Source organism: Macaca mulatta, chromosome 20, assembly GCF_049350105.2.
Source record: "Macaca mulatta isolate MMU2019108-1 chromosome 20, T2T-MMU8v2.0, whole genome shotgun sequence".
Taxonomy (NCBI): domain Eukaryota; kingdom Metazoa; phylum Chordata; class Mammalia; order Primates; family Cercopithecidae; genus Macaca; species Macaca mulatta.
The window spans coordinates 67628734-67642647 of NC_133425.1; the positions used below are offsets into that span (position 1 = coordinate 67628734).

At 38.0% G+C, this 13914-nt stretch overlaps 1 protein-coding gene across 1 annotated transcript in view; it reads left to right on the forward strand.

Annotated features, from left to right (window-relative positions):
- The window catches only part of PMFBP1 (polyamine modulated factor 1 binding protein 1), a 262936-nt gene that overhangs the window by 126943 nt on the left and 122079 nt on the right, over positions 1 to 13914 (forward strand). Inside the window, exons 10-11 of the mRNA XM_077984485.1 lie at positions 466 to 562; positions 7188 to 7230. Coding sequence (XP_077840611.1) covers positions 466 to 562; positions 7188 to 7230 — 140 coding nt within the window. The remainder of the gene's footprint in view (positions 1 to 465; positions 563 to 7187; positions 7231 to 13914) is intronic.

Below are 13914 nucleotides of genomic sequence, written 5' to 3' on the forward strand. Positions count from 1 at the left end.
GAATCTATCCCCATGTTACGAGTGCTGGTGTGCAGAAATCGGTCTGGGCCCTCCCCTTTGCCCTCCCCCTTTAATCTCTTGGTCTGGTTTAGGCAGAGATTTTTAAAGCTTATAGATTTCTCTTTCTCCCTACTCAGAGTATGTGTTGTGAATCCAAACAAACATGAGTAGGTCTCTGAATGTGTAACTGTGAGTGAGCCACGTGGACTGGCAGTCCTGCCGAATCTCCCTTCCTCCATCAATAAGGAACAGAGTTATTGATACTAGGGATAATTAAGAGGGGCAAAAAGAGGGGTACATTTTCTGTACCTGACAGTAGAAATAAACATGGTGGCAGGGGCAGTAAATGACAAATCTCCAGTTTACACCGGTATACAAGTACACTGCACAATTGATGGAATGCAATGAGTTGTTTTAATGAATCTATTTGCAAATGACAGTTAAAATACAGCCATTCTTTTCCAGAGATACCTGCATGGTGACAGTGGCCACTCTCCTGTCCTGCTGGCAGATGAAACCTCCCAAATCCTCCCAAAGTGCTGCAGCATCCACGTGCAGAAGGGTATTTGCATTCACTTGATGCCTCATTGTAAGGAAGGACACCATTGACAGCACATAGCATCACTATTATTATTGCTAAACAGATGGAAAATAATTGTTTATGGAATTTGTGTTTTAATCACATTAATGTCTTTGGCAGGGAGATCCACCTAAGTACACAATTCAAAGCCTGCCTTTGATCTGGGCCCCGTGGGGGCATTTTCCATGACTGATAAAATGTTCCTCTGAGTTCATAGGCAAATGATGAAAATGATAAAAAGAAAAAAATCAGGCACCAACCTCCCATTTGGATATTTTGTCTCCTTGGAGAATCACAAGCTCACCAGGCTTGCAGTCATGCTGATGATACAACACATCTCACCCTGTTATACCTACCCAGGCCTCAATATGAACGCCCTCATCTCTCTCCTCCCTCCTTTTCCAGTTCCCTCCTCCCCTTTGCGCACAAACACACACATGCTTGATGCAAGAATTCATGTGCTCTCTCTTTTCAAAGATTATTACTGCCTTTTTATATGGGCCAGTTTAGATACTTATAAAGTATTTGTCACTAATAGCCCTTACACATATTTTTCCCCTCTCATCCATTGCACATTTCTTGGTTAGCATTATATTGTGACAAGATAGAAATCAAAAGCCTTGCTTTTAATGAAAATGAACGTTCTAATTGTGAAAGTTTTTCTTCTAAATATTCTGCCATAAATCAGGCTGAATGCAGTGTAGTCAAGACCAAACCCTGAAAATTTGACAGTGTTCCCTCTTACCAAGACCCAAAGAACAGAAGCTAGTGTAGAAATTTTGATAGCCAGTGAAAAAGAAAAGGTTCTATAGATTTTTGGCTCAGAAGCACAATCCCCATCTTTTCTTCTCCTGAGAAGGTTGATTACATACTTTCTTTTCCTCTTAGAATACAGAGAACTAACGAGGTTTTAAATTCATAATGTATTTTTTTGTTTATTTGTTTGGTGGATTTTTCCCTCTCATTCTTTCTTCTCTGCAGAACACAACTAGTAAATGATTGGATCTTTGACAGAACAAAGGTATTTTTGATGGGCTCTGTAATCTAGTGCGCTAATGCGCCCAGTCCCCTCATTGTCTTGCTGTCTGATCCCATCCCTTCTGCCAGACAGTCACTGCAGGATGAGTCACTTTTAATGTCTGATAATCAAGGTGAATTTTCAAAAAGCTGCCATTTTGGAATTATGCACTATATCACGGTGTCAGGGAGGAGAAGAGAAAGAGGGATGAAGGGAAGGCTAAGATAGACACCTACTGCACATTGGGAGAACTGCAGGACACGACCAGCACTGTGCCAGACAAGATGTGTCCGGAGGGTCCAAGTCGATCAAGGCGTACATAATGAGAAGGAGACTATGTTAATTATAAATTAAAAATAACTTCTATGATAATGAAGATTATATGCACAGGAGGAAATGTCTTAGTTAAAACAGACTGGAGGGATGGAATTAAACACCAGCCATTTGGGGGTATGAATTCTGTACCTACTGAATATATTGTGGTCCATTAAATAACCTAATACAAACTTACATTTGAAAAAGAATAGAAGTGAACTGTGGCTGTCTCCACGGATGCTGTATTGTCTTCCATCCTTATTTAAAGCAACATCAGCGAAGGGATGTTACTTAGTAGATGAATATAGCCTTCCTTCAACTAGGGAGACTGGTTCTTTCTGGAATCATTTAAAGAACTGAACCCCCACCCCCATGAAGTAGAGAGGGAGATACTGGAAACCCTGGGTAAACAAAGGCCAATCAAATATTCTTGCAAGGCTTCGGCTGTTCAAATATATGGCAGTCAGTGTCTTCTCTAAGGTAATTAACTGAACCCACTGTTAGGTATGATGGCTTTGAAATTTTTTAAATTATTGGCATTGTATTAAATAGTAGGATAGCTAAAGGAAAATGATAAAATATGATAATAACTTGCTACTTTTGTTTATTATTCAGAGAAGTGAATACCTATAAATAGACCCAGGATGTTTTGACTAGGGAAATGCTGTCCTCATTACAGCTGAGAGATGCTGGAGCGATTTAAAGCCAAAGCTTCAAAGCTTTGTCCTGCTTTATAAAAGCCTGAAGGTTTTCATGGCTGTTTTCTGTGGTCGGTCAGAGCCTGCAGGTGCTTTATCTGTCCTGGAGGAGAGAAGAGAGACATTTCTGAGAGTGCTATTTTATAACCATGATGAGTACTTACATATTTCCTCCAACAGAGGTATTTAAATACCTACATATCTTCTTCAACACAAGTTATGTTTACAGATTATTACACTTTCATATTGTCTACCAAGGTTAACTAGTCCTGTCCTTAACCCCCTCCACCTTCACCTTTGCCACTATGTCTCTCTCTCTCTCTTGCACGCTCTCCCACTCTCTCTGTGTCTCTCTTGCACGGTCTCCCTCTCTCGCGCTCTCTCACACGCTCTCTCTCTCTCTCTCGCATATTCTCCCTCTCTCGCTCTGATACACACACACACACACACACACACAACCTAACACACAATTGCAAAATAAGCAAAGATAACATAGTTACTGTGTTACTACTGTCATATTTACATATAAAAAGATTCAAAATATAAATAATATTTGAGATGGAAGGGACCCTTAGAGATCCTTTGGCGCAGCCCTAATTGTACTGAGATAACAGAGAAGTGACTTGTCCTAGGACACTTAGCCGGAGAACAGCAGATGCCAGGCTGGCATGCTTTCTGCCACAGCATGCTATCTTCCTATTAAAAGAATTAAGCCTCTACAGCTTGGCTACACGATGATTCAAGCACAGATGTCACAATGAAAAAATAAAAACCTAAGGAAGAGATAAGAATCGTATGCACTTTCAACCATGATACAAAGGAATAAAATAGAATATGGTATGAAATTAAGGAAACCAAAATGCTAACGAACATCTATCTAACAAAATGATCTGTCTAGTCAGGAATTCTGTTAGAAGGCAGAATTGTCCTACTTTTAGTGGAGACATTTGGAATTAGCCAAGAAAGCAAGTGCTGCTTGCAAAAATCACAATGCTTTATTTCTCTCTATATATTTTCATCTGCAATATTAGAATAATTCAGTCATATTCAAGTATGTAGTCATTGAGATCCTGCCTAGGCTCTGTAAACTAGTGAAACAACTGAAACTAGAAAGAAACCAGCATTTCTTTTTATTCTTCCAGAATCTAGGTCTTTAGCAGGTACAGCCTCCTTGCTCTCTGCGCCAGAGTCTACCTGATATGACCTGTTAGGTATTTTTGCCTCTATAACTTGTATTTACCTCCTGATATGTCCTACCTCCTGTTGGACTAATCTCTAGCTGAAATGTTCTGTGCATTTTTATTAAAATACTTCCCTGGTGCTTAAGGAACCTGAGGTTCTGGGTAAGAAATCCCTAAACCCTCGAGTGTATCTCCTATTTTAATATTAAACCTTACGGATTTTCTTCATAAACACCTAATGACAACAGGAACATTCTTTTTTTTTTTTTTTTTTTTTTTTTTTTTTTTTTTTTGAGACAGAGACTCGCTCTGTCGCCAGGCTGTAGTGCAGTGTTGCAATCTTGGCTCACTGCAAGCTCCACCTCCTGGGTTCAAGTGATTCTTATGCCTTCTGAGTAGCTGGGATTACAGACACGTGCCACCACACCCAGCTAATTTTTATATTTTTACTAGACACAGGGTTTCACCATGTTGGCCAGGATGGTCTCGATCTCCTGACCTTGTGACCCGCCTGCCTTGGCCTCCCAAAGTGCTGGGATTACAGGCGTGAGCCACCGCGCCCAGTCAACAGGAACATTCTTGGAGACACAAGATGATAGTAATGATAAACCTGACATTATTGTAAACCAAATAGGACTTCTCAGTAGCTCTACTTTTCCTTCTAAAAAGTTTTAAAGAAAGGCCCACACTAAGAATTAAACAGTAAAAAAAAAAAAAAATGCATATAAATTGAGAATGTGTTTTATTTAGCATCGTGGAGAATTTTGGGGTAGATAAAGGAATGGATCAAAAGATTATGTATCATGTAAAAAGCCTTAACAAAATAAAAGATGGAGATGTGGTGGTCAACAGACAATGAAAGGGTTACAAAAGAACAAACGGTGATTCCTTCAAATCTCAAAACAAATGGCCTTTCATAGTCTTCCTGATCCTACTTTTTGCTTCTGAGGAAGAAAAAAATTGAAGAATATATGTGTGGCTGGTGGGGTAAACATGGAAACATGTTATCTTTGTTTTTACTTAGAGAGCCATCGGGAATCTTAATGGGATTTCAGTTTCAATGGTACTATTAGGAAAAAAAGTTTCTCAATCTCAGCACTAATAACATTTGGGGCTAGACAATTCTTGTTTTTTGTTTTTTTTGTTTTTTTTTCCTTACTTTTTGAAAAATCTCTTTCCGGTTTTGTTTTTTTTTTGTTTGTTTGTTTGTTTGTTTTTTTATTATGCAACACCCTCTTCATAGAATTGGCAGGATAATTATTTGCTGAGGGGAGGCAGAGGAGGGGCTGTCCTATGCATTTTAGAATGTTTAGCACCATCCCTGGCCTCTACCCACTACATGTCAGTAACACCCACCCCACCAAGTTGTGATAATTAAAATGTCTCTAGACATTGCTCCATGGGGAGCAAGAGCACCTCTGGTTGAAAACCACTAGACTAGAGTGAATGATCATTATTTTAGAAAATGGGCTTGGTTGTCTCATGTTTTGGAGACATTATCTATGCAATAAAGTCTCTGTTTCTGAAAATATGCTCAAAACATAGCAGGTACTTTATGGTTCCTGATATTGCCTGTGAATAGGCCCTTCCACAGAACTCTGAAAGCTCAAGACATATAATTAAGTCTAAAGGGAAGCATGTTTCAAAAAGAATGGAGCAATTGATTACTGACTATAGACTATAGACTATAAGGAGCTTATACAAATTTACAAGAAAAATTCCCATTAAAAAGTGGGCAAAGGACGTGAACAGACACTTTTCAAAAGAAGACATACATGCAGCCAACAATTACATGAAAAAAGTCAACATTGCTGATCATTAGAGAAATGCAAATCAAAACTACAATGAGATGCCATCTCACACTAGTGAGAATACCTGTTATTAAAAAGTCAAAAAATAACAGATGCTGGCAAGGTTGTGGAGAAAAAGGAACACTGTACCCTGCTGGTGGAAGTGTAAATTAGTTCAACCATTGTGAAAAGCAGTATGGCGACTCCTCAAAGAACTAAAAACAGAACCACCATTCAACTTTGCAATCCCATTACTAGGTATATACCCAAAGGAATATAAATCATTCTGTCACAAAGACACATGCACACATACGTTCATTGCAGCACTATCCACAATAGCAAAGACATGGAATCAACCTAAATGCCCATCAATGGTAGACTGGATAAAGAAAATGTGATACATATACACCATAGAATACTACGCAGCCATAAAAAAGAATGAGATTGTGTCCTTTGCAGGAACATGGATAGAGCTAGAGGCCATTATCTTCAGCAAACTAATGCAGGAACAGAAAACCAAATGCCACATATTCTCACTTATAAGTGGGATCTAAATGATGAGAACACATGGACACACAGAGGGGAACAGTAAAAACTGGGGCCTATTAGAGGACGGAGGGCGGGAGGAGGAAGAGGATCAGGAAAAACAACTAATGAGTACTAGGCTTAATACCTGGGTGACAAAATAATCTGTAAAACAAGTCCCCATAACACAAGTTTACCTATACAACAAACCTACACATGTACCTCTAAATTTAAAATGAATTTTTTAAAAAAAAGACACATAGAGTTGGCCAGGATCAAGTAGATACAAAACTAATGACATTTTTTAAGAGATTTGATGCCAAAAAAATTTTTTTTTGAAAGACATTGAAGACCTAAATAAGTGGAAAGACATCCCATGGTCATGGATTGGCAGACTTCATCTTGTTAAGATTTCAGCCCTCCTCCAAAGAGCCACCACCTAGAATGTTTTTTAATGTGACTATTTGAAAGAAAGATGGCCTGGAATCCCCAGACTTCTATGGAAAGCAGGCCAAGCCACAGTGGAAAGCATTTTTTTCAGTGCCCTTCTTTGATGTGGCCAAGGAGGGAAATGAGAAAAAATTACCTCCCTGAGCTATGGACAACAACAATATAGGAAGCTTCCCCCAGGGAGCAACCAGAACCAAATAACAGCTCCTCCTACCTCTAGGGGTCTCTTACCATGTCATCCCACAAAGAATGTAGAGTTGGCTGTGAATCAGTAACTGCTCAATGATTTTCCTTCTTTCTCTTTCTAAACGGGAGTGTTTATGGTAGTTACTCTGTCCCTCTCCCACCACATGTTGGGCATGTGGGAACAGGTAACTTGGCTTTTAGTTCACAAGTCTCTGGAGCAAGAGGAGTCACGTGAGATCCGGTGTTTTGAGTTTGTAATGTGATTGAATAAGACTTTGGGACTTCTTCAGAGAAGAGGTGAAAGTATTTTGCTTATAAAAGGGGGAAACAAATATTTATCACTAAAAGAGCCAAGTGTGGTAGATTTTATTACTCTTCTCAATTATTTGTTGCCCTTTCCCGTGAAAGTACTATACATATCACTCATTTTCATTTTATTTTCAGCACCTATCCATATGGGATGACTGTCTCTTTGACATCAAGCTTGGTAAGACTTTCTTTTGCCAATGAAATGTGGGTGTAAGCGAGGTGTACAACTTGCCAGCAGAAGCTTACACAGCCGTGTTATGGTTTGATCATTGTTTTTTGTTTTTTTGTTTTCCCCAAAGTGGGGGTTTCAGTCACTTTGTCCAACTGAAAACGTTTAGTGGGTACTGCCAAATTAGTTCAGAGATTACAGCAGAAGGAATGATGACCTTAATTTTTTTTTTTTTTTTGAGACAGAGTCTTACCCTGTCGCCCAGGCTAGAGTGCAGTGGCGCGATCTCAGCTCACTGCAAGCTCTCTCTCCCGGGTTCACGCCATTCTCCTGCCTCAGCCTCCTGAGTAGCTGGGACTACAGGTGCCCGCCATCATGCCCAGCTAATTTTCTGTATTTTTTTAGTAGAGACAGGGTTTCACCATGTTAGCCACGATGATCTCGATCTCGTGACCTCATGATCTGCACGGATGGCCTTAATCTTGATCATGTCTTGGATGTGAGGTTTTAAAAAATCAACCTTATTACTAAAGACATTTCTCAATTTTATCTTTTGCTGGTTGGAAATTAAAAATAGTTACTTTTTGCAATCTCACTTACAAGCTAGCAAGTTCCTTTGAGGACTGTCTTTTTTGTAGTACCTTTGTAAATGTAGCTAACAGAAACTAAGACAAACTAGTACCATTTTGTTTCCTGTCCTCTTCACTTAAGTTTACAAGTTCATTAAGTACATGATCTGCCTTTCTGGAAAAACTAGACTTAAACAATGCAACTTTTGAATTCAAAATCAGAGAAATAGCAGAATAAGCGTTTGACAAAATCTAATACCCATTCGTGATAAAAACAGTCAACAAACTAGGAATAGTAGAAAAATTCCTCAACCCAAAAAGCAGCATTTACAAAAACCCCAAAACTAATATCATATTTAGTGGTGAAAGACTAAATGCATTCCCCCTAAGATCAGGAACAGAGAAAACATCTACTCTCATCATTTCTATTCAACCTTGTATTAGAGATTTAGTGATGATAGTGAGGCAAGGAAACCAATTGAAAGCTTCTAGATTGGAAAGGAAGAAGGGATACTCACTTATTTTTAGATGGCATGATCTTGTATGTAGAAAATCTTAAGCAATCTAAAAGCAACTCTTGCAACTAGTGAACAAGTTCAGCAATGTTGCAGGATACAAGATAATAGGCAAAAAATCAATTGTATTTCTATACGGTAGCAATAAACAATCCAAAAATGAAATTAAGAAAACAATTCCATTTATAATAGTATTTTTTAAAACTTGGGAATAAATTTAATAAAAGAAGTTCAAGACTTGTAACTGAAAACTGCAAATCATTTTGAAAGAAATTAAAGACCTAAATAAATGGTCATGGATTGGAAGACAGCTGTCAAGATGGCAGTATTTCCCAAAATGATCTATAGATTCAACACAATCCCTATCAAAATCCCAGATGCTTGATTTCAGAAATTGATAAGCCGATACTAATATGCATACAGAAATGCAAAAAAAAAAAAAAAAAAAGAATGCCAAAACAATGATGAAAAATAGGATTGTTAGAGAACTCACACTTTCTTATTTCCAAACTACTACAAATCTATAGTAATTAAGACAGTGTGGTAACAGCATAAAGATAGAAAATAGTAGATAACTGAAATAGAATTGAGAATCCAGAAGTTTCCCCTTAGGTTATTATAGTCAACTGATTTTCAAAAGTTGTGGTATGACAATTCGATGAGGAAAGAATCGTCTGATAAACAAATGGGGCTGGAAAAACTAGATATTCACATGCAAAAGGTACACCATACACAAAAATTAACTCAAAATCAATCATAGACATAAATGTAAGAACTAAAACTACAAAAATCTCAGAAGAAAACATAGGAGCAAATCCTGACCCTGGATTTGGTTTCTTAGTTATGACACCAAAAGCATGAGCAACAAAAGAAAAATAGACAAATTGGACATCAAAATTAAAAACTGTTGTGCTTCAAAGTACACCACCAAGAAGGTGAAAGTACAACCCACAGAATGGGATAAAATATTTACAAATAATCTATCTGATAAATAACTTGTATCCAGAGTATATGAAGAAATATTACGACTCAACAATAAAAAGACAATTCAATTTTTTAATGGGCAAAGGATTTGAATAAAAATTTACCCAGTCCAAGATATCCAAGTGGTCAATAAGCACATAAAAACATGCTCAGGGCCGGGCACAGTGGCTCAAGCCTGTAATCCCAGCACTTTGGGAGGCCGAGACAGGCGGATCATGAGGTCAGGAGATCAAGACCATCCTGGCTAACACTGTGAAACCCCATCTCTACTAAAAATACAAAAAAATTAGCCGGGCGTGGTGGCAGGCGCCTGTAGTCCCAGCTACTCGGGAGGCTGAGGCAGGAGAATGGTGTAAACCCAGGAAGCTGAGCTTGCAGTGAGCTGAGATCCGGCCACTGCACTCCAGCCCGGGCGACAGAGCGAGACTCCATCTCAAAAAAAACAAACAAACAAAAAAAAAACATGCTCAGTATCATTAGTCATTAGGCAAATAAAAATCAAAACAACAAAGTTGTCAGTGGGTCAGTTCAGGTTCTTGACTTTGTGACACAAAAGAATTTGAGCCCAAGTTCAAAGTAAAGTAGGCAAAGAAGTTTATTGCAAAGCAAAAGTATACTCTTATAGCAGGCTGCTCAAGAATAAGACAGTCCCATGTGACACTGGGGAAATTCCCTTTATGGGAAGCTTATATAATTCGTAAGAGGGTGGGGTTGGGCGTTGCTGTTAAGCATGTTGCAGGTAGTCTCCTGGGTGCACATGCCAATTGCCGTACATGCTACATACATCACATGTCTCATTAGCATCTTAATTCTCCACCCAGGGGTGTGTTTTTTACTATTATAATGAGCATAGGTCAACTCAGGGACACTAATCATGAGTTTATGTGTTTGCATGAATTTGGGGATTGTCCCTTCTGCTCGTTGTCCTCCTTGTTGTAGGCTGTTTTAATCACAAGTCCCAGATAGTTTGTGCACCGTCGGATGATTTGTTCTCTCTATCTATTTGGCAAGTTTGTTCCCCTTTAAGGGAAGCTATGACAACAAATGCTGGTTAACATGTAGAGACTGGAACCTTCATACATTGCTGGTGGGATTCTAAAATGGTGCAGTCACTTTGGAAAACAGTGTAGCACTTTCTCAACATGTTAAATACATAATTACCAAATGACCGATAATTCCACTCCTAGGTTTAAAACCAGGAAAATTGAAAACATATGTCCACACAAGAACTTGTACAGGAAACCTCATAGCAAAATTATTTATAGTAGCCCAAAGTGGAAAAAGCCCAAATGTCACTCAACTAATGAATGAACAAAATATGGTATGTCCATACAATGGAATACTATTTGACCATCAAAAAGAATGAAATACTGATACCTATTAACAACATGGATAAGCCTTGAAAACATCATGCTAAGTGAAAGAAGCCAGACACAAAAGCCACATGTTGTATGTTTTGCATTATATGAAATGTTTAGCATAGGCATATCCATGGAGGTAGAAAATAAAGTAATGGTTGCCAGGGTCTGAGGGAAGGAGGGAATGAGGAATGACTGCCAATAGGTATATTGGTATATTTCTTTAGGGGTGATAAAAATATTCTAAAGTTAGATAGTGGTGATAGCTACACAGCTCTGTACATGTTGTGTACATGTACTACAAATCATTGAATACTTTAAAGAGTTGAATTCTGTGGCATGTGAATTATATCTCAATAAAGTTGTTATAAAAACAGAAATAGTGAAGGACAATAGTATTGGTAATTATTCTTATTAGTTACCAACCTATCACAAAGATGCTGTATTCCATTCAATCTGTTCAAAGCATTTATCTGTTGCATATTTGTTCAGAGGATCTAAATGTGTCCAAGCCCAACAAAGACGTAGGATGACCATCTCTTCTGAAGATTTAAGCCAAGTAGAGTTCATTCTTTTCATCAAGTATTATTTGCCTTTTTGTGGATCCCTCAGTACTCACTCAGAACGGTTATTTCTTAAAGACTTGATCCTGCTTGAATAAGAGCTTTACTAGGTGGTTTTGGGTTAGGGCTAGGGGTGTTGGTATGTGTACGTATAATTTTTGGTAGAAGGTAATTGTCCTAATGAAGAGTTTTTAACCTAATCCCTTATTATTGGGGGGTTCAAGTACATACTGGACTACAGGTAAATTAAACCTTAGTTTTCCCTTTAGCAACTTATAGAAATTATTTACCTTAACATTTTGAGAGTCACTTTACCAATATAAATGGCTTTGTAAGTTTTTGTTTGCTGACAATTCTGACAGTTAATCACTGTCTCATCTGTATATCAGTATCTTGTATAAATTCCTGTTTCTGCATATCTCCTACCATTTTGCAATCATTTATATACGTGTCTGCCTCTGACACCAGACTATAAAAATAGAGATAGTGTTTTATTAACTTTGCATCCTCAACACTTAGAACATATTCAATGCATGTTTGCTGACCAGAACTCCCACTTCCATAGAATTTGTTTTTCATTGCTTGAAGGCTATCTCCCTGAAGTCTTCACTCCTCTAACCTCTTCATGTCAGTTCTCTCAAATTAAAGTTTGATCTATAAATTAATACTTATCCTCTTCATGCACTATATCCATTTTCTTATTTCTAAAGTTACTACTAACCATTATTTCACCATTGGCTATAATGAGAAACAGTCCATGACAGTCATGTTAAATGTGTCTTCTAATGGGATTTCAAGCCACAGTATAAGGACACCTTATCTGTAAACAAGATTTTAAGTGGTAAGAAATAAATTTCTTTGTTCATTCTTTCTTTTGACTATCCCTGCTTTACCAACCTTTCTTAGCCTTTTTAACCTAAAACAATAGTGGGTCTGAGAAGCTGAGATCTTCTTTCTGATGTTTAAGCACAAGACTGTGCTTGTCTTTTCCAGAGAGAGACAGCTGCCCTTGTGTTTAGAATAAGGACAGCAAGAAGCCTGCATATAGCTTGTGCTTGACGGATATTTATTGTTCAGCAAAACCTGCCCTATCACTAGACTTGCTATCACTATGGCTATCAGCCTCTCAAATCAGACATCATGATAATTGATTGAGATCTGAAAGGCATGGAGGGACATTCTTTATAATTGATTGAAAAATCCGTCACTAAACAATACAGTGAACATTATAGTCACAGCTTATATATTCTCTAATGAGGGCTTTTAATCCACACAACCATTGTTTTTCTAGAGATTGACTTCGAGCTCACTAGTTTGATAGGTATTTTCTCATGAAATCATGTCAACTTGACCTGACCAGAGATTGAAGTTCTCCAAGACCCAAATAGCCAAAATGTTTCCATCTTTGAAGGAAAAATCCAAGAATATCAGATGACAAATTGGTGTCTTCTCAAAAGTATATCTTTGTGAGGAAAATTTTTCCCATCTATCTTTAATAAATGCTTTAACACAGTGCTATTCAAAGTGAGGTCCATGGACCAGTTTGTTACTGGTTTGTAATAAAATAAATATGAAAATTAAGAATGAACACTTAGAAAATTTTGCAGCAGCATGACAGAGTAATTATATATCTGGGCAATCCTCATCATTAAGTACAGGCCTTGTATTTTATATTTCTTTGATATTTTATATTTTAATATTAACTGTATTGTATTTTACAAAAATATTAGTCCATAATGTTTGGATATGTTTTAAAAACTGGCCTTTAGCACACACAGTTGGAGAAACACTAATCTAAACACCATGTCTCGTCTCTACTTGTTTCTAAAGCACCATGTCTCGTCTCTGCTTGTTTGCTAGTCTTATTTGCCTTATTCCAATTTTCAGGCTTCATCCCATTTTATACTCACTGCTATTTTCTCTAAACATGTAAAACTTCGGCTGTTTTCCCTTCTCTAACCTTCAGGCAGTGTATGTGTCAAAGGTTTGAGGCACTGGTAGCCTCCTCTAAAGCCTCTCATATTTGGGGGTTCATTGTGGTCATGAAACTGAAAGAGCCTCCTTTTAGAGACTGTAGTAATGTATTTGTCATTTTGAGGGGAGAAGAGTTTGTTCCTGTTGGTTGTGACTTTGGCTCCTGGAATTATCAAGCTATAATAGGCTTTCGTAAATGATCCTCCACCTGCCACGTTCACAAAGACCACGTGGCCCTCAAGACACTGGAGAAGTTCCCCTTAATCCTCTGTGCCCTTCCAGCACTACCCCCACATCATCTCTGCACAATCCAATCAATGTCACTTCTCCCTGAGTGTTATTTAAAGTGAACTGATATATCATTCATTGTTATATTTCATTTGATTCTCAAGCCAAGCAGTCAACCTGTCTCCAGGAGAACTATGTTTAACTGATTATGTCTTAACCTATGACATCATATTTTTTAAAGAACACGATTTGAAGACATTGATATCTATTGCCGTTTACAGCTCTTTTTCATCCAGATTGATTATATGCTTATGACAGGAATATGAGTGATGGAATGGAGGGAGCAAGACCAGAATCAGGGAGACCAGTTGGGAGGTCACTGCAGTAATCCAGGCAAGAAATAATGAGGAGCTGATTCAGGGTAGCAACAGTTGAGGAGGAGAAGGGATGGGTGTGAATGATATCTAGGTGTTGGAACATCAGGATTTTGTGACTAATTAGA